Below are 21,756 nucleotides of genomic sequence, written 5' to 3' on the forward strand. Positions count from 1 at the left end.
GGGACTCTCCACCAGTTGTTTTACACTGAAGAAGTCTCTTGGATGATTGTTGAAACATCTTCATGAACAAAAAAGAAATTCAGTTGCTTTCTTTTCAAGCATTTGAGACTATCATGAACTGGATCACAGACACACAGCCCATCGATTTGTAATGTAAAAACGTATGTAAAAACGATTTTGTCTACATCATTTGGTAGCATCCTGCAGACACTGGAGAAAGCAGAGTGATTACTGGGTCTAAAGCTGTGGTTTTAAAGGTAAAAATGAAATAATAATGATAATAATAAATAAAAATTACTGTTGGAGCCTCTCGGCTTCACTAAGTTGAGATATTTAAAAAGAAGCAAATGAATGAAAACAAGTCAGCTACTTTTGAGGAAGACTGCAAAAAATGTTTCATATTAAAACCATCAGACTTCACCTTCACCGGCCTCCATTAGCGTAACCAGGTTGACGCGCTTCAGGAAGGCTTCCTTTGCCTTGCTGAAAAGAAAAAGAAATCCTTTTTTCCCTTTGCACAAGAGTTGGTCTATATTTTGCATCTGCAGTATTCATGTAAAGGTTTAAACATGAAATGACTATTTCTATACATGTTCTGTTGCCTAACATGTTGAACTCGTGAGCAGCAGAGGATTTTTATGCATTTGTGGTGGTACTGTTTAATATTTGGCAGCTTTTTATGGGAAAATGAAAAAGTAAAGCACAAAAGCCTCCCTTCTTGTCACTTTAAATGACTTCTAAATCTCTGAGATAACCAGTAAGAGATGCTGAACTCGGGAATATTATGGCCTCTTTGTTTGGCAGCAGTTTCAATCCTAACTGCTGCATCCCAAATGAGCTGTAGAGCTGAAAGTGACTTTAAACTAAGGTAGGAATAGGAATAGAGAGCACTGCGATGAGATGCAATGAAAGCATGAATGGCCTTATCTAAATCTGTAGAGAATAGAAATATAAAAGCAAATAGCAAGGCTGCAGTGAAAGAGGAGAGGGTTTTCTGATAACACCCGTTTTAGGGATCGGTAGACTCCAGCTTTTGTTTGTGTAACTGTAACCAAGGAAACAAATGTTGGATTTTACCTTGCTGTTTTTTCACACTTCACAAATACTTCAGCTAAAAGAGGAGAACCAGGAGTTCTCTAAGCTTTATTCTAAAAGTGCATCCTGTCATTCATCCTCTCTTAAGATACTCTTAAGGTTTTAATCACTGCCTGTATATTATCTTTTAGACATTCAGTGGTGTTAAAAAGTGTTTGACTGCTTCCAGATTTCTTATTTTTTTGTATTTTTCTCACACTTTATCAGTAATTGAGATTGCTCAGTCTGGAAAAGGTTCTAAAGCCATTTCTAAAGCTGTAGATCTCCAGCGTACCACAGTGTGAGTCCACTTATCCATTTATCCACAAATGGCGAAAACATGAAACAGTGGTGAACCTTCCCAGGAGCGGCTGGCTGACCAAAATTACCCCAAGAGTGCGAGATCGACTCATTCAAGAGGTCACAAAAGAACCCAGAACAACATCCAAAGAACTGCAGGCCTCACTTGCCTCAGTTAAGCTCAGCGTTCACGACTCCACATTAACTGGGCAAACATGGTCTGCATGGCGGGGTTCCAAGATGAAAACCACTGCTGAGCAAAAGGAACAAAAAGGCTCGTCTCAGTTTAGCCAGAAAACATTTTGAAGATCCCGAAGACATTTAGGAAAATTTGTGGACTGATGAGAAAAAACTTAAACTTTTTGGAAGTTGTGTGTCCCATTGCATCTAGTGTAAAAGTAACAGCATTTCTGAAAAGGAACATCATACCACCAGTAAAACAGGGTGGTGGTAGTGTGATGGTCTGGAGCTGTTTTGCTGCCTCAGGACCTGGAAGACTTACCGTGGTAAACTGAACCATGAATTCTGTTGTCTGCCAAAACATCCTGAAAGAGAATATCTGGCCACCTGTGTGACCTCAACCTGAAGCGCACTTGGGTCTTGGAAGAGGTCAGTGATCTAAAACACTCCAAGTCCACCTCTAAATGGCTTAAGAAAAACAAAATGAAGGCTTTGGAGTGGCCTAGTCAAAGTCCTGACCTGAATCTGATTGAGATGCTGTGGCATGACCTTAAAAAGGCGGTTTATCATGGGAAACCCTCCAATGTGGCTGAATTAAAACAATTCTGCAAAGATGAGTGGGCCAAAATTCCTCCACAGTGCTGTAAAAGATTCATTGCCAGTTATCACAAATGCTTGATTGCAGGTTTTGTTACTATGGGTGTCCCAACCAGTTATTAGGTTTAAGGGACAATCACTTTTTCACACAGGGCCATGTAGATCTGTTTTTTTCTTCTTAATCATAAACACCATCATTTAGAAACTGCACATCTTTGTTAAATATTTTACATTTATTTGATTATCTGAAACATTAAAGTGTGACAAACATACAAAAAAATTGGAAATCTAGAAGGGGGCAAACGTTTTTTTTCCACCACTGTACATGGAAATGCAGCACAGGTAAAAACAGACTTTATATAAAATGCGTATTTGGCGTGATCACCTTTTTTCTTCAACACAGCCTGAACTATCTTCACCAAGCTTTCTAGTAATTTCTTTAAGTAGTCTTCATCATTTCTGTTGAAGCTTCAGAAAAAGGTAGATGGATCAACTGAAGGACCAGATCATCTCTCAGGTCTCGTGTCAGGTCTTTGCTAGATTTCTTCCTATTTCTTAAGGACATGACTTTCAGATACTGTTCATTTGCTGTAATCAGCTTTTTAGGCCTGACACTTCTTCTTTTTATCCACTTGCCGCAATTCCTCTTTTTTTAAGGACATAGTGCACACCATGCCGAGATATGATTCTTAGCTAACAGCTGTTTGGGAATCATCTGGTCACTGCAAAAATAGGATTTTATGTCAAACTGTGTTATTTTTGTCAGTTATGCACCTTAATGCTCGAATGATTTATAAGTTAGTGTTAAGTGACTTAAAAAAAATTCCCCTGAAAAAGGTCAGGTACAGGGATTGGACTGAAAATGAGTAAATTAGGAGAAAATACCCAAATATAAACTTTGAAAGGTCTTCAGAAAGTCTCAAGAACTAGTGCCCAAGATCCTGCAAGAAAGTCTGGCTCCTTGGAGAGGTGGCTCAAAACTTTTGCACAGTACTGTATATTTTACATGTATACTTAATAAATGAATTTTACTTTGTAATAGTGGAATATGTACATTATGTGAGAGCGCATACAGTTTTAATGTTGAGAGTCAATGTTCAGATCTAAGGGGTTGTACAAGAAACACATTTGGTCTTTAAAACCAAATTTCAGCTTCATATTTAAAAGCAAAGAGTTTGGAGATTCAGAATTTGCAAACCATTCCATGTCAACAAAAACAATTATTACTTATTTAGTGTGTGCACAAAGCAAATTGTAGCTTTTTGATTTCCCAACAGGCACACCTGGTATGCTGTTCTTTGTTTTTTTTAAAAGTGATTGCTTCTAAGCTTTTAGTCTTTATTAGTAATTTGTCAAAGGCTTAAACTTTCCTAGATGCAAATCTTGTATTTTTTTTAAACTTTCAGACTTCAGCAAAAACTACATAGACATGAAAGAAAACAAAAAGACATATCCTTTTTAGCTCCCATGGATGGATTCATACCTAACCTTTGTAGACAAGGCCATAGCAGAGATGAAGAATAACTGAAGCACCTCTCAACATCTCTCAAAAGACAGATTTTTCCATTTTTTGAAGTACTTCAATTACCTTTACAACTGTACTTTCTCCAAGGATAACATTCTGCAAGGGGAATAAATGAAGCCTTGATCTATTCAGCCTTAAGGTACTCAAATTAAAACACATTTAGTCCAAAAATACTAGAGCTGGCCCGGGCTCAAGGTCTACGTTTGCTAAAACCCACAAATTCACGAGTTCACAATGCCATGATTCACACTTGGTCAAGCCATTAATAAAATTTCAATTGGTAATATTCTACGATACAGCCTCCAATCGCAAAATCAATTTTCAGGAAAAGTTTACTTAATTTTAAAAAAGAAGAAAAAGGGTTAAAGACCAGTTTAAATCACGCATTCTCACATAACTTGGGCAGCACATTGGTGCAGAGGTTAGCACTGCCGAATATGAGAGTGAATGGATGACAGACTGGCACCCGGTCCAGGGTGTACTCTGCCTCTCGCTCTGTGACTGGATGGATGAATGAATGGGTGGATGGATGGAGCGATTCTCACAGTCTTTCAGTCTTATTCTTTCAAAATGAAACTTAATGTCTGACATATTTTGTATACTCCGCTATGAAGCCTGATGCTACAGATGTTGATACACTCCCTCAAAATAGGTGTAAAAATTGGCATGTGTATCAGATATATGTAAAATTTACAATTTGAAATTGTAATAGAAATTATATTCTTTAACCACTGACAAAGTAAGTAGTAAAAAGGAATAGGAGATACAAAGTAAAGCGATACCCATTGTTCATGTGTTCCCTTCAAAGCTTTAGCAAAAGGTTACATTTTAATTCTATTGAGAATAAATTCTCAGTATGTTTACCCCCAAACATTTCCTTTTCACCTCGCCTTCTCTCAATCCGCACTGAATGATTGCGAGTGCAAAATGCCTATTGTGAATATGAGGAATAAAAGCAGTACTGTACTCCTGGGAGAACCCTGACAATGGAGCAGCCTTGGCCTAGATGCAAATCATATCCCTCTCTTTCAGACTGCACTGTAGCATACATGTGTGTGCGCGCTGTGACGGTGTGCATTTTTGAAAACGTGTGCACTGTTGAATGGGCACGTGATTGTGGATCTTCAGAGGGGCACAATCTCCTCATTAGGTGGCTCTGATTGAAGCGCTAAAGCCATGTTCCTGAGTGCGGAGAAGGAGGAAAAACGTAAGAGGGGAAAAACAGAATAGAGAAGTAGGTGGAAGGTGGTGAGAGAAGGCAAGAAGGAGGAGGAAGGGAACGAGAGGGAAAAAGAGGAGGAAGAAAGAGGGGAGGTGAGAGAAGTAGAAAGAGAGAGAACAAAGAAGTGAGGTGAGGACACAGAGAGGAGGGGAAGTGTGTATGTGGACAAGAGGATTTTGTGTTTGCATGAGCTCTTGTGTGCCTGCATTAGGCAACAGTCGCACTAAGGTGGCTGGGTTGCAGGATTAGTAGTTTAATTGGTACCTTAAGGAATAGAAGAGACTTAACAACAGTGTAGTGGTATCAGGGGTGGGCTGCAGGGCTGTGGTGACGCACACACACACACACACGCACACACACACACACGCACGCACGCACGCACAAATGATTATTTCTCTTGAATAATCCCCCTTACCCCGATTTAAATCAGACGTTACTGTTAAACCAAACTCTCTCTTTCAAATTCATAAAAGTAAGAATGCATTATCATTAAAACACCTAAACATGAGAAGAAGAGCAAGAACGGGCAGGTTAAAGTAAGGAAGGGAAGAAATGGGAAAAAGGTACAAGGTGAACCAAAAAAAAAAAAGCAGAAAGTTAAGAGCGTAAAGCTGGATGTTCTGTGAAGCTGTACTTAAGGTGCCACAATGCCTAATCAGAACTGCTGATCAGAAACCTTTTTTCTCCACCACCTTCTGATGACAGAGTTGAGGTCTGCAGCCGAACATTTCTTCAACTTTTCAAAAACCGACAATCTGACACTCTCACCCACTTCATGCTTTTATTGGCCAGCTGTGTGGAGTTGTAAAAAACCTGCCTGTGTCCTACTGTGCGTCCTCCAGAAACAATTGCAAGAAATTGTGCACTTTCCATTTTACTGTTACGTTCCTTTAACCCTCTCAAGGCAGGCGTTGCAGATTTGCAACAGTTAAAAACTAACAAGCTGATTACCCCACATACATATTTTATAAGTTTTTTTTACTCAGAAGCACCACTGCAGGACTTGGTTGTGCATTAGCAACATGAAAAAAGTATCTGTTATTGGAATATTTCCTAAGATCAATAAAAAAAAAAAAGCATTTAGAATAGATAAAAATCCCCCTTTGGGAAGGTGTACTCATTTATACACGCAGTCCTTGGCTGGGCTGCTTAACCATGAATTGCTACATCAGAGCAGTGCAGCATGGAAGTGGAAGTTGTCTTAACAATATTCCATACATTTTATGTCAGGTTCAGGTCAGGTAAATTGGCTGGTCAAGCAAGCATAGTAAAAACACATCAGGAAACCATGTGGTAGCAGCTTTGGTGCTGTGGGCAGGTTTTAACTCCTACAGGAAAAGTAAATTGGTGTTATCCATAAAGTTTGCACGAAGGTGGAAGCGTGACGTGCTCTGAAATCTCCTGGTGGATGCTGCACTGACTTTGGACTTGATGAATCACAGTGGACCAACCACCACCAACACCAGGAGATAACGTGGGACCCCCCAAATCATCAGACTGCAGAAACTTCACACTTAACTTCCAACACCTTAAATTCTGTACCTCTACACTTTTTCTCCAGACTTTAGGATGTTGATGTCATCTCAAAAAAAGACTTTGGACCACTGAGCAACAGTGCAAGTCTTTTTCTCCTCAGCCCAGGTGAGCTGCTTCTGTTGTTGCCCTTGGTTCAGGACTGGTTTGATATCAGGAATGTGACAGCTATAGCTCCTTGCCTGAAAATGTATGTGCATTTTTCTTGATGCTCTGATATCTGCCTCAGCCCACTTCTTGTGAAGCTCTTCCAAGTTCTTGAGTGGACTTTCTTCTTGAGTGTTATTGATTGCTATCCCTGTTGCATGTTCACATTTTTCTAGTTTTCTACTTTCCATGAATATACTTCAGCATAACACAATGAACAGAAGGCTGAAATCAGCCTTTTGTGGCTCTGAGCCAGTTTACGTCACCATACTGGTTCTGTCGCACAACATTTGTGGCGTCACCACATCCCTGGCAATGAGGGCATAAAAGACTCACTTCAGTCTTCTCCTAAACAGGTAACAGTGCCATGCAAAATCTGTAAAGAAGTGTTGGTCAAACAATGACCCTAAGAGTGTTTGGAATTAATGACTTTGTCTTATATAATGAATTTACGGCTTGCAAAGAAGAAGTAAGGTTTTTTATTGTTTGTTTGGTGTTTATGAACAGCTGTCTTTACCATCTCACTATATACAGTGATATCATAAACATTAAAAAAAAGTAATGTTAGTGTTTTTGTACATGAGTGAAGCAAATAAGCACAGCAGGCGTGATGAAAACCAGGATAGGTTTTTCTAGTAAAAGCTAAATAGGAGAAGAATGGCTTGCTAAAAGTGATTTAAATTTTAGCGTCCACTCATCTTCACAAGGGTTTGCAGCTGTTCGCAAAAATGGGAATTTTTGTGACCCTTTTTGTAACATGTTGTAATTGTCCAACCAAACAAAGCAGCTACTCATTTTCCACCTTGATGTTTTTTAGTGCACGTTTGTGAATCATGCTCATGCACAAATGCTGCATGACTGCAGTTTGCATAGTTGCAAGTCAGCTGTTGTGTTCATCAGCAGCTGTTGACAAGAATGGATGCAGAAATGTGGGAAATGGCCTTTCGCTGTGCAGGAAACGTCAGTGTCGTGTTAGCACCAGAAAAACAACATAATTCAGATCCTCTTGGCTGCCCGGACTGTTCCAACAAATAGCTGAAGTTTGACTAAAGACCAAGATGGTGACCCTCATTGGTGTGCTGCAGGAAAGCTTGGCGAACACCAGCAACAAAGGGATTCATCCTCTACATTTGACCCAATAGTTATTAAGATATTTCCATTTCAGTCTGGATGCTAGAGCAAAATTATCAACAATAAGAATGAGTCAGCAACAAGAGGCTGTCACAGAAGAAGATAGTCAGAACAATCCCTTTAGCTTTTCTTCAAGGACTTTAATAACACTGTTTGTAGATCTTGATGAAAAAGTGTCTTGCACAAAATGTCTCCCTACAGTTAGTTTTTTCTGAGTCAGCTGAGCAACATCTTTCTATGAATTCGAGAAGAAGAAGTGATGTGTATGGAGCATGCATGCTTTATGCACATGATAAATTCTATATATCACGAGGAACATTGGTCAAATATCATATTACAGTTCATTAAATATCCGCTTAATTGGCACAATTGTGCAACTCCCACTCTGACTTCCTTCAGTGGTCTTGGATGGGATGCATCTCTGTACACTTAAATGTGGTGACTCCGGAAATTCATTATAATTCTTTTGCATCTGTACAAAGTTAAGTTGACAGACACTGCTCTCAGATCAGTAGTCCTATTCTAAGACCCTCCTAAGAAATCTTCTTCCCCAAGAGGTCTTCTGTGAAAGATGGATGAGAGAGGTATGTATAAATAGAGCGGTGAGCGGAGATGACAAAGGGCAGGGAGAGAATAATGGATGGATAAAGGATATAGAGAAATCAAGTGAAGACAGAAAGAATAGAGAGGAGGAGAGAAGAGGAGTGATAAATGTTCAGGGCTCCAGCTGAAACAACGAGAGGCTAAAAAGAGTGTTAAAGAGTGAGTGAAGACACGCCGTAAGAAGGTCAGAGACAGCAGTCTTTATATTTAAAGTCAAACTCGCCATCACCAGTGTGTGAATGTGTGTGTGAATGGGTGGATGACAGGTTGTGTAAAGCGCTTTGGAGTCCTTAGGGACTAGAAAAGCGCTATACAAATACAGGACATTTACCATTTACCATTTAAAGTCAAACTGAAATAAAAACAAGATTAAATCAGTATATCTTTGACTTATCTGTCTTTGGACTTGTATAGCCGGCATGAACTTCTATACAAATTTGTTATTAACACCCATCCAGTTTTTCTTGCTTATTCCGGGTCCGGGTCATAGGGTAAGAGACTAAGCAAAGATTCACAGATTTCCCTCTCCCCAGCCATCTCCTCCAGCTCTATTCATGGTATACCACGAAATTCCAAGACCAGCAAAGAGACGCAATATCTCCAGGATGTCTTCTGTCTGCCAAAGTCAGACATGCCCAAAAGACCTCACCGACGAGGTGTGAAAGGGGAGTGATCTCAACCACCTCAGCTGGCTCTTTTCTACTCTGAACCCCTCATAAAACAGTGAGGAACTGAGTCAGACTTTAAGGGAGAGCTTAGCTGTCCTTCAGTGAAACCTCGTATCTGCCACTTGCTTCTGCGATCTTATTATTTCAGTTGCCATCCACAGCTTCTGATGTTAGCAATATAGATTGACCAGTAATGTGGGATTTAGCATATTTGTGTCCGTTTGCCTATGAAGAGCCTGCACGGATGGGAATGCAACCTATGTAAAAATGACTGCATTTAAGCTAACTAAAAATACAACAAGCATATAGCTTGGCATGGACGACACCATGCATAGGCTGACTGCTGATTGGCTGAAAAGTGGTCTGCCATATAAAAGGCAATGATAGTGTAGTTCACCACATATAGAGAGAAGAGTGAAGAACTATCAAAGATCAACAGCATGAAAAGAACAGCCAATGTCTGCAGTGGACTGTTTTGTAATACTTGTTTCACTTCAGCTCTTTGTAAGTTATTACTTTGCACTGTGGGTTGCTAATGAACCAACAATGATAGAAACACAAGCACCAGAATATCTGCAGACACTAAACAGCTACAATCTGTAGGTGACGGTCTGCAAAGCTCTCCATAAGCAAATATGGACAGAAACACATTACAGTAAGCTGTCCAAGATCAACACTACATTCTCTTGTTACCATGAAAGATATTCATTTCATCCACATCACTGTATATGCTACACCAATTCATTTATCAGTTTCCCCCTTCAAATGAGGACTAACCTTTTCCTGTGTTTGTACAGAGACCGAATTGGCCTTAACAACTCCATCCCATCAAAGCACCTCAGGAAAACTTCCATGCACCCTTTGATTATACTTCGACGGTAAAGAAAACTTCAGATAATTATAGTCCAGCCCCTCATGTGGTTGATTATTAGGTTGTTGTGAAACCTACTATAGCCAGTATCAAGGGTGCTTTCCTTGACAGTATCCCTGAACCTCCAACACAAGTTCAGGTTCCTTCCTTAGACTCACTGAATTCACCACCCACTAGCATTTAAGGATCAACTTACCACTATTACTCTATTACACTATTACCTTCTGCACCCTGCTGCTAACACCTTTGTCTCCCTGTTTCCAGCGAACCTTCCCCTCACCTAAGGCTATGTCCACACTAATACATTTTTGTTTGAAAACACATCTTTTTCTCTCCATTTTGGCCTTCCGTCCACACTCAGACTGCGTTGTTGGTCAATGAAAACTGAGCTTTTGGAAAATGCTCTCCAAAGCAGATACATTTAAAAATGGTGCTCGCGTTGCAGTGTGGACAGCGTAACCGCATGCTTTCGAAAACGATGATGTGTTTTAGTCATATGATACAGTCATGTGGCCAATTAAACTAAGATAGCAGAGGGCATTATACAGCAGTTGTTTTGTTTGCTCCCAATTTTGACATCCCTATTAAAGATAAATATCAGTTTGTACATGCTCCAGATAGTTTTTCTTCAAATTCTTTAATTCTCATTCGCTTTTGCAACAACTCCACCTCATTGTCAGTCAATTTAAAAAAACTCTGTGCTTTTCCTCAACTTTTTGCCACGACACTTCAAAGAGCTGGAAAGTAAATAAACAGCAGATAGAAATGAGCAGGTCGAATCGTCTTACGTTTCACGCATGGACATGGACAGTGTGGATGAACAACTGTTCGGAAACGATTGAAAACAATAGTGTGGACGCGGAGCGTTTTTAGACGAAAACGCCATTTTCAAATTTATCCGGATTAGTGTAGACGTAGCCTATGATCGGTGTAGGGACCTTCCTCCCATGAAACTGGTCATTCTCACCAAGATCACTGACTCTTGTCGCCTGCCCTCCTGGAACTCACTTACCTACAAGTCAACAAACCAGCCGCCTCCCTCCACGAAGGACTCACCCTGTCCTCAAAGTAAGATAAAGTCAGGTGTACTCAGTCAGCTTTGCATTCTGCCTGAGGAACATTTATCTCTGGTTTGGCCGCATTAAGAGGGGTCCACTCTCCTAGTGGACCCCTTTAATTTGGACGGGTTGATCAACTCCAGTTGTCCCTGTGAACTAACTTCTAACTTCTAAATAATGTTGTTGCTGTTGCTGTCGATAAAAATGTTGAAACTGTTACAGCTTTCTTAGTTTTTTCTGCATTTAAGTCCTCCATCCTGCTTTGACTTAAAGATTCTGTGACAGTAAACCAGTAACTGTGGTGGTATCTACTCACCAAACAGGCTTGGAGCTAAACATCCTGTTTTCACTCATAGCTTAAAACGTTGTAGGCTCACAGTTGCAGCTTAGCATCAGTGTCAAATTAACTGTCATATAAAACAAAACAGTGAACAAGATAAACATGTTGAAATTGATTTCACATCCATCACCATGATCTTTCTGTCTCTTTAAATAAGAGCTTCGATATTCCTCTCATATAACCCACTCTGTTCAATCAGTTTTTATTTTATTGGGGAGCACATTCACAGTCCTGTGATGTTGACTCGTCAAAGACGCAGCACAAAGGCAAATGAATATTACGTTTGCAAAAGAGGAGGAATAAATAGATGAAATATAAACAGTTAATGTGTGTTTTGTAGTCCAGCATCTTCTGTGTGATGGTACGCAAACAGCATAATATAACTAACATTTTTTCAGAATAGTTTTATTTTCAATGCCCAAGTTTACTTTTGGGTCAAAAATGTTGGTACGTTAATCATATATGAAGTTTAATACCAACACAAAAACAGAGACTGGTATCAAAGTGCCAGTTAGAGACCCACCAGTGGAACATCAAGTTAATAATGGTGACTTTTAGCAGTAAAAGGAAAAGTAATAATTAGCATCGTGAAGTGACGGGTAACCAGTTAAGCTACTCTTCTAAAAGGAGAGTAAAACTGCTCTATCTGAGGAACTGACATGTGCTGGAGAGGGATAAAGCTAAAACAGCTAACTAAAACATGATGTCAGTGTAGATAATGCTAATCATCTAATCATCTAATCATTAGCAGACAATTAAGATAGTATCCTCATTTACCTTCGCACACACTGTGTCTGAATATCTCTGACTGTAATAAATTTAACTTTTTTTTTTTCTTTTTTCTTTGTCTCAAATAAAATGTTTTGTACAAATAACTGCTGGAGGTTTAGTGACTTTTATCAAATATACTGTGGAGGAAGTGAACATTCCCAGCAATAATCTCATTTATGTTTTCACTAGACACTGAAGAGTGCAATTTAAAGGATGTAACGCCTTCTAAGTAAAGCGCACGACTGAATTACGGCTTATTCTGCCTCACAGTGATGGTTAAACTCTTTACAGGCAGTTATTAATCCTGGTAAAAATGTATTAATGTTCACACAGCATAATTTGAGAAAAATCTATTCATAACTGCATGTAAAAAGGCAAGACCGAGCATAGTGAGGAATTAGAGAGACAAGACTTCAGTCTGTGGTTCCAGATTGCACCATTCTTTGGCCTCTATCTGCCTTATCGATTTCAGACAGCAGGCTACTCAGGTGGAATTGCAAAATTCTTATCTAAACTTTTTTGCATGCTATTTCCAATTCCAAGAATCAGTAATTCTTTCCCAACAGAGCTTCTGTCTTTAATTTCTTAACCTACTCTCTTAAACACCCAAATGCACACTAACAAGTGTTTGAATACTGAAAGTGATCTGAGGGAAACTGCACTGTTGTGACTGCAGTGAATGACCTGCAGATGGAGTGTATCTCGTGCGTGTCCTCCTCCTTGCGGGCGCTGTCCGTCAAACTGTCGCCCAGAGCCATCAGACACTGAGCGAAACCCTTGTAGATGGAGTGACACCTTCTGGCTGAGACTGCAGAACATGGACTCAGCACTGGAAAACAAACACAAACACACAAAAAGTACGTAACTATTTGCAAAACCACAAGTACAGAGTAAAATTAAACTGAAAAAAATAACTCATATAAAACAGATTAATCTGAGCCAAAATCTGACTGCAGTAGTTAGCGGTAAACGTAACACTTTGTTGTACCTAATAATAGAAAGTATATCAGTGGAGCTAAAGTTATAGGACTGAAGAGTTGAGTATAACCTACAGGTAGGCCTAACTTTGATCTTTTTCTCCCCTCAATCATTCCGAGTTAAAGCCCACTGCTGATTTATAGCTTACAATATGAGACACATGAAGGCTCGGTGACCAGGAAATGGAAAAGAAAAACCCAGTCGGAGTTGTTTTTATTCTCAGCAACAACCTACACAAATCATGTTTAAATGCTGCCAATACTCAGACTAATGAAAGCTCCCAGACAAGATGCCTATTTTCATTCAAAAAGAGGAAACACTTCAAATTCCATCGATGTAGTCTCCTTTCAGACATCTGAATCATCACCCATATCTCAAATTTGTTCGGCAATTTGAAGGCTAGTGTTATTTCCACTGATTTGTATTTCCAGCTCTGGAGAGCAGCCAACCAATTAGAGCCGACTATGAGGGATAAAAAATAAATGTCATCTCTTTTTCATGTTTCGTTAGCTGCCCATTAAAAAAAATTACTGTATTGGCAAGTGAGACAGATGCAATCAGGTAAGTTGTTTTAAGTCCACAAACAGAAATAATTATTTCTATGTAAACACCTATATTTGTATATACCAGCAGCTGCTACTGTAGCTTCAGTGGCAGCTGCTTTTTATTTCCCATAATGAGAAATTTGGTAACAAACAAAGTCAAACTGAAAAGCAGAATGAAATCAAACAAGATGAGATTTCAGTTTACACAAATTCTTGATTATTCCTTCAGTTGTTCTTCTGACTTTTATTTTCCTGTTCATCACCATTTTATAGAAACAAAGCATAACAAACTAGTGTTAAATTCACAGTCAGTTATTTACGTGGCTGTTCACAGCTATGCCCGTCCAGAATCTTCTCAAGAAAGTTTGTACAGTCAACAGGCTTTAAAAGAGGGCACCCAATCCCAGTTTCACAATATGATCAGAATTTGTATCAGCTGGCTATTTTGACACAAAATCCATGAAACATATTTACAAATAGGCACACAATGCAAAAGAAAACAGCCTGCATATTTCACGATCAGTCATATCACGGTGATTGGGCATGCTAACTCATACAGACGTGCATGCATCAATTAGTAGAACAGACCTGCCCCAACTAACCCTGATCAACTGCCATTTGAAAGAATGTATATAATGTATAGAGGTCATTGGAGATAAATCAGATAAATTCAGTTTTATTTATATAGCATGAAATCACAACAATGGCTGCCTCAAGGTGCTTTATATTGTAAGATGAAGACTCTACAATAATACAAAGAAAACAGAGAAAACCCCAACTATCATATGACCCCTATGAGCAAGCATTTTGGCAATGGTGGTAAGGATAAAATCCCTTTTAACAGGAAGAAACCTCCAGAAGAACCAGGCTCAGTGAGGGGCGGCCATCTGCCGCAGTCAGTTGGGTTAAGGCGAGGAAGACATGCTGTGAAAGAGAGAGCCTAGGGTTCTCTTAAGAGAATAAAAAGAAGCTGGAGATCAGATCTGACACGATCATCATCTCTGAAGCTTCAAAACATCCGATCATGCTGGAACACACAGTAGCCTGGGACTAGTAAATAGTACTTTTCTATTGCTATTGTTCTATTTGAGCACTCAAGGCATGTTATGCAACATGCCTCAAAGTGCTTTCTATCTAATATTCACACTCCGATGAATGCATTGGGGTTCAGTATCATGATCAAGGATGCTTTGCCATGCAGACTGGACACTCCTGAGCTACAGCTACCAATATGAGAAGTGTATACTGAAGTGAATGAGAGGAAATCCAATAGGTGCCAAGACATCGTGGAAGAGTGCAGAAACCTCTGAGCTTGAAGTCGGATGCAGAGGTTTTGCAGGACATTCATTCTGCAAAGTCCTCACGTGGTTGGGACTTACAGGAGAGGCCAAGAGGAGGGCCGTTCAATCTGTGAGCAAAGCTGCAGAAAAAGTTACAAGGTGGTTTAGGATTAAGAGGGCTGATCTGTGGGTTGCTGCTGGCATGTAATTTGGGGCCTGCTCAACCTCAGGTCACCTGGTGTCTCATGTTTTGTCCCACCGTATCCTATGAGAATTCTTTTGCATACTATAGTGGAAAACAGAACATGAACAGCAGCATCTTTAGAGTTTCTTTAACACAACCAAACACTGAACACAAGAGAGCACCCACCTGTCACTCAAAGCACCCACACCCTTAATAATGCATAAGTTTTATAAAAATTCACTCCCCGTGCAATCAGCTACTGAAACCTAAACCAATTTTCATACCAGGCTGTAAACATGTTTTTTCCGTTGTGTTTTGTGGCGACCGGCTCGCTTCTTTTGGCTCTGGCCTCAAACTGCACTTCCTCACTATTTGAGAAAGTTAATTTTTTGGGATTAACATATTCACTTCATTTTTAGCCAGTTCAGATGACCTACTTACAACTTATATAGGGTCACCTGATTATGTGGGTGATAGCAACCAGCTGCTTGTTTAAAATAACCATATGAAGAGGTGTTTCTGTTAGAATCTGTGGTAGCATCACCTGCTAAAGCTCCACCATGTCTAGCAGCTACTCTCTAACGCAGGGGTAGGCAACTCCAGGCCTCGAGTGCCGGTGTCCTGGAGGTTTTAGATGTGTCCATGATCCATCACAGCTGATTTAAAGGGCTAAATGACTCCTCAGCATTTCTTGAAGTTCTCCAGAGGCCTGGTAATGAACTAATCATTTGATTCAGGTGTGTTAACCCAGGGTGCGATCTAAAACCTGCAGGACACCGACACTCGAGGCCTGGAGTTGCCTACCCCTGCAACGCGTCTGTCAGGCATTTTGGAACTGGATCACACTTTTTTTTTTTTTTAAATGACAGAAATATTGCATGTTGGAAAAAAGCAATAACCCCATGACGCTGAAACATAATAAAAGTGAGGGGGAAAGCTGCAGAATAGCAGATATTCTCTGATTGTCCTCTTTTACGCATATAAGGTCACTTCATTCGTTCTTCAAATCAGAATTGATTTTGAAGCTTTACATTTACAGCTTGAATGAGAAATATGCTAACTGCAGAAATACAAATAACCTTTCAGAAAAGGATACAACCAGAAGCAACAACAACAAATCTGTCATGTGTCAAGCAGCTCAAGCAGCATCATATCAGTTGTCAGCGTGCATTGTTGGGACACAACAAGCAAGACGAGCTGTTTGCTGTCACTTCAAAGTATCTGGTAAAAATTGGGGGAGCATGCTTGACACAGGGGGAATACAACGCTTCATATTAAAAATGCAGTTTCCGGTGTCAGAAAGTGGTTACAGGTGAATTCAAGTTAAATGACATTGTCTGATGTTATAGTTTGAAGTGAATACTTCAAATCAAGTCATAAATTTGTTAAATATATTACAGATTTGAGGTTAACTGTTCTCAGCATGATGATTCATCCCTATATGACACATCGAGAGAAATAAAAAAATATAGAGGCCATTCAAAAATCTGCTTCTTGTTTGTTTGTGTATGAAAATTCTCTGAGGACATAAAAAATCTGCCACTAAAGTGCAAATGCCACTCCCGAGAGCCCCGAGTCACATAGCTGTTTACAGCATCTCATCTGTCACACTTGAGTTTGGAAAGAAGAGGAAGTTCTTCCACAGATGCACAATTAGGTGATGCATTTTGAAGTAATAATTTAAAAAGTGTTGCGTGTTTTGGTCTTGCGCTGGTATTTACTGAGGCCTGAAATGGCAGAGAACCAAGCTTTCATGTACGCGCTGCAGACAACGAGAGCTTTTTCAGGGCAGAGGGATGAGTGTTTGATTCAAATGATTCTTTCTCATCTTTCAAGCAGCAGCAAATGAATATGAATCAGAGGCCTGAGAAGACTTCAGGGACTGGTAAAGTGTCATGAAAGCAAAAGAAGGAATTATTCCATCACAGGCTTTTAACTTTTTGTCACTTTTAATTCTAATCTCAACATTTCAAGCTTAATTCCCAAAAACAAACCAATCAGCTCTTTATAAGATAGACAACAGGGATTCACCATCCTGAGCCAGAAATATAAACCCTGTTCTTTGGAAAATATGTTTTTTATAATAATGACTTGTCTTCCCAATTAAACTGCCAAGGAATATGTAATGATTGTGGGTTTACATAAAATATTTTTCCCCCAGTACTACAATTATGTGCCTCCCACAAGCTAGAGGCAAGTGGTAAGGGATAGTCAAACTTTGATGCCATTATTTAGGAATTGTTGGTTAAATGTTGCTAAATTTGCTCATCAGTTTTTATATCAAATTAATGCTTTGCCTTTTTTCCAGTTTAAATCTAAACTAGAAGACACCGGATCTTTATCCTCAAATATATAGCCTATTAAAAAGAACAGCAGAGGACAAGCATACACAGTCACCCTGAGCTGTGTTGTAAAGCGTGTATTAATGTGAAAACAACAGGTAGATGAATCAAATTAAATCCATCCATTCATTTTCTGCTGCTTTTCCAGGTCTGTGGAGCGGTCTCTTAGAGATGCCGAGATCTTTCTCTCCCCAGCCGCCTCCTCCAGCTAATCCAGGAAGACACAGAACCTCTCCAAAGCCAGATGATAGATTCAATCTCTCCAGCAAGCCCTGGATCTTCCAAGAACTCCCCCCGGTTGGACGTGCCCCGAACACCTCACCCAAGAGGCACATGGGAGGTATCTTTGTAAGATACATAAAGACCCCTTCAAACACAGACGATTAGGGCTGAAAAGGCTGTTATTCAACTGGCTTTTGAAAAATATTATTGGAAGGTTGATGGAAGAAAAATTGTGGTAGGAAAAGGTGCAGCCTTGAGAGGACTGTCAAGAAAAATCAACTCAAGAACTTGGGAAGGCTTCACAAGGAAAGGACTGAGGCGGGTATCAGTGCATCAGCCATGAAAACATCACCATGCACAGATGTCTTCAGGAAACAAGCTGCAGCTTTTACATTCCTAATATCAGGACAGTCCTGAAGCAGAGACTACGTCAGAAGAATCATACCTGGGCTAGGGAGGAAAAGTGCTGCAGTGTTGCTGAGTGGCCCAAAGTCTTCTTTTTAGATCAAAGTAAACTTTGCATTTCATTTGAACATCAAGGTCCTAGAGTGTGGAGTGAGAGTGAAGTTGCACAGTATCCAAGATGTTTGAAGTCCAGTGTGAAGCTTCTGCAGTCTGTGATGATTTGGGGTGCCGTTTCACCTGCTGGTGTTGGAGGCGGTCGGGTCCACTGTGTTTTAACAAGTCCAAGTCAACACAGCATCTACCAGGAGGTCACTTTATTCCTCCACCTCCTGACAAGCTTTATGGAGACACCAATTTCCCTCTCCAGCAGGACTTAGTGCCTTCCCACAGTGCCAACTTGCATGGCCTGAACACCACAGAGAATCTATGGAGTATTATAACGAGGAAGAAGAGAAACACCAAACCCCCAAAAAATGATGAGCTGAGGGCTTCTGTCAAAGCAACACAGGCTTCAATAATATCCACTGACTAATTTTAAGACATATCCTAATAATTTAAGTAAATGGATTTTTTTTTAAAAAAACTCTTATTTATTTTTAGTTATTTTTTAATTTGAATCTTATTTAAATTGAAAAAAATATGAACAGTTTATGAGAGTCATTATTAATTTGCAGTAGAGTGCGATTATCTTGCTACATCTTTCCTCACTAGTAACTCTTTCATTCTTGATTTTTTTTTTTTTTTTTTACACAGGTAAGTACGTCCCAGATTCATTGCTTCAGGTGGAGGATAGACAGGAAATCAATAGAACACCTGACGTGTGTCTGGAAACACTAAGTCACCCGTCACTTCACCTCACAGCTGAGAGGTGACGGGTTGAAACAGAAAACAAACATGCCTGATTTACACAAAGATTTCAGAATTATTTTGGTTTATGGCGTTTCCTTACCTCCACCTTCTGTCTCCTCACTAGTGATGAAGAAGGTGAAAACAAGAGGAGGTGCAATAAAATGTTTTGGCAGATTCTTGCTTTTGCCATCTGCTGCTTATTCCTGTCTTTCCTTTTTTTTAAAAATGCATCTGCCTGCTCTTTCATCTCGAGGCTCCTGCCTTGTGATGGGCCACGCACACCAATGACTAGTTGCTTATTAAATCACAATGTTTGAATAGTTATCACTGCATACACATGAGATTTAAAAAAACAGCCCTTTCTTCTTACAAAAACTATAATATTTATCTTTAATTATACCTTCTTAGGTAACTCTGTGTTAGATATAACTGGATATATCTACAGGTTTTGGTTATTAGTTATACAGTGGAGGGGGCATACTATGGTTACACTACATTAAAAACTGGACACCATGTACAAGTCAAAAATAGCTATAACAATGAGTCAGCGTATAGCGTTGGCTCTCTGGGACACAGTAAAGTAAGCAAAATGGATATACTAATAGAGAAAACCTCTGTGGAGGAGTCTGCATGCTTAGAAATAAAAGCACTTTTTTGCATTCAAGCACAGCTCAGCTTTGGTGGCTTCAGAGTTAATGTTAGTGACCCACAGTCATCGGCTGTGGAAAAACAAAACAAAAGGGGAATGTAATGTAGCAAACATAAATAGAGTTGCAAAACGATCGAAACTCTTTTGGGAGCTCCTCTGGTTCTTAAAGTTTTTGTCAGAAAAATTGGTGACCCCCAAATTTAAATATCAGTCAAAGATAACACTAGTAAACAGAAAATGCAGTTTCTAAAGAAAGGAAAAAACTCCAGACCTACCTGGCCCTGTGTGAAAAAGTGGTTGCACTCAAAACCTAATAACCCTTAGCAGCAACAACTGCAATTAACTGTTTGCAATAACTGGCAATGAGTCTTTTTCAGCACTGTGGGGGAATTTTGGCCCACTCATCTTTGCATTATTGTTGTAATTCAGCCACATTGCAGGGTTTTCCAGCATGAACTGCATTTTTAAGGTCATGCCACAGCATCTCAATCAGAATCAAGTCAGGACTTAGACTAGGCCGCTTCAAAGTCTTTGTTTTGTTTTGTTTTTTAAGCCATTCAGAGGTGGACTTGTTGGAGTGTTTTGATCATTGTTGAACCTAAATGTGTTTCAGGTTGAGGCCACAAACAGATGGCTGGACATTCTTCTTCAGGATGTTTGGATGTTGTTCTGGGTTCTTTTGTGACCTCTTGGATGAGTGGTTCTTGCACTCTTGAGGTAATTTTGATCTCCTCCTCACTCCTGGGAAGGTTTACCGCTGTTCCATGTTTTCACCATTTGTGGATAATGGCTCTCACTGTTCCCACAGCTTTAGAAATGGCTTTATAGCCTTTTCCCAACGAAGAGATCTCAGTGACTTTGTTTCTCATTTGTATTTCAGTTTCCTTAGCTCACAGCATGTTGTCTGGCTTTTGAGGATCTTTTGGTCTACTCCATTTTCTCTTCTTTATTGAGAATGGGTATGGACGTCATCAGGTTTGGGTGTGGCTAGAGAAACTGAACTTAGCTTTCCATTAGCTTTCATTTCCCTTTTTATTTTTATTCCTGTTAATAATAAACAACTTCATCTAGATGATTTGAAAGATTTTAAGTGTGACAAACGTACAAAAAAAAATCAGGAAGAGGGCAAACACTTTTTCCACATCACTGAACAAACATACAGAATATGTTAAAGCACAAAAAGAGTCAGCGTCTCATGACAGTGCCATGTGTTTGTGTTCATGTTTGGGTAAAAAATTAGGAGAAAAAAAAATCCAGAAGAAAAGGTAAGAAATTTAAAGAAAGCATCTCGGGTGTTTCTTTCAAAGACAGAACGATGCTCAAAGACAGACGGGCATACAGCAATTACAAATATTAAAATATTAGAATCCAGCAGTGCAGGAAATTAAGAGTACTCAAAGAAATCAATTGCAGCAAACATGTAAATATGGATCCAAACAAATAATCTGTTCTCCCACTCAAGATGAAACCAGTAACTTGAAGAAGCAGGAGCAGCTGATACTATGATAATAGTGTACACAAACTTTCTAGACTTTACACAAGCTAAAAGGTTAGTTGCTTAAAGATTTAAAGCTGGGGGATAACCATCATGTTTCTGGCATAATCAGACAGAGAAATCCATAATAACCTTTGAGCATATTGTAATTCAGAGAAAGAACTAGGCTCCTGCCACTCCTCTGGGCTTTGTTTTCAGGATTTATAAAACATTGCTCATAGCGTGTCTTTATAGACCAGGGATTGGACAGTTCAGTCCAGTATTGAGTCATTTTTTATGCGTACACAGCTTTTTGGCATATTCCTACGCTCATCTTATGTGAAGAGGGCAGAGCCGCAAAACAATAGGTTTATTTTTTAAAATGTGCATTTTTCCCATAGTTTCTGCCTAATGCACCTAAAAGAACAAAATACTTCAAACAGGACAATATCTGATGCTGTTATGGGCTGTAATTCTAACTATAGTGCTCAAAAATGTCCCCAATGCAACATGATGCGGGGCCTCAACAATCAGACTGAATAACGCAGATTTAAATCTTAAAACGTTTTGCTAAAATAGATGTGTATGTATACATAAGAGTATTTCTAAAGTTAAGCTAAAATATCTGTCGGAAACTCAAGACAGGTGACATAAAAAGCTGAGGCAGCATTACAAAACAGTTAGCTCATCCCAGAGGAGCCTCACAGTGACTTATGACAGCCATCTCTCCCGAAGAGTGAGATCGTTTTGGAGCTGATAGTGACCGAGCTAAAATGGCCCTCTTCAATGGTGTGACAGGCACAGATGC

The 21,756-nt window shown here is 39.6% G+C and overlaps 1 protein-coding gene across 1 annotated transcript in view; it reads right to left on the reverse strand.

The window, feature by feature from the left end:
* The window catches only part of nrn1la (neuritin 1-like a), a 112,206-nt gene that overhangs the window by 16,600 nt on the left and 73,850 nt on the right, over positions 1–21,756 (reverse strand). Inside the window, exon 2 of the mRNA XM_005935012.3 lies at positions 12,705–12,849. Coding sequence (XP_005935074.1) covers positions 12,705–12,849 — 145 coding nt within the window. The remainder of the gene's footprint in view (positions 1–12,704; positions 12,850–21,756) is intronic.

Source organism: Haplochromis burtoni, unplaced genomic scaffold (assembly GCF_018398535.1).
Source record: "Haplochromis burtoni strain Fernald_Lab_line unplaced genomic scaffold, NCSU_Asbu1 Contig_188, whole genome shotgun sequence".
Classification (NCBI taxonomy): Eukaryota; Metazoa; Chordata; class Actinopteri; order Cichliformes; family Cichlidae; genus Haplochromis; species Haplochromis burtoni.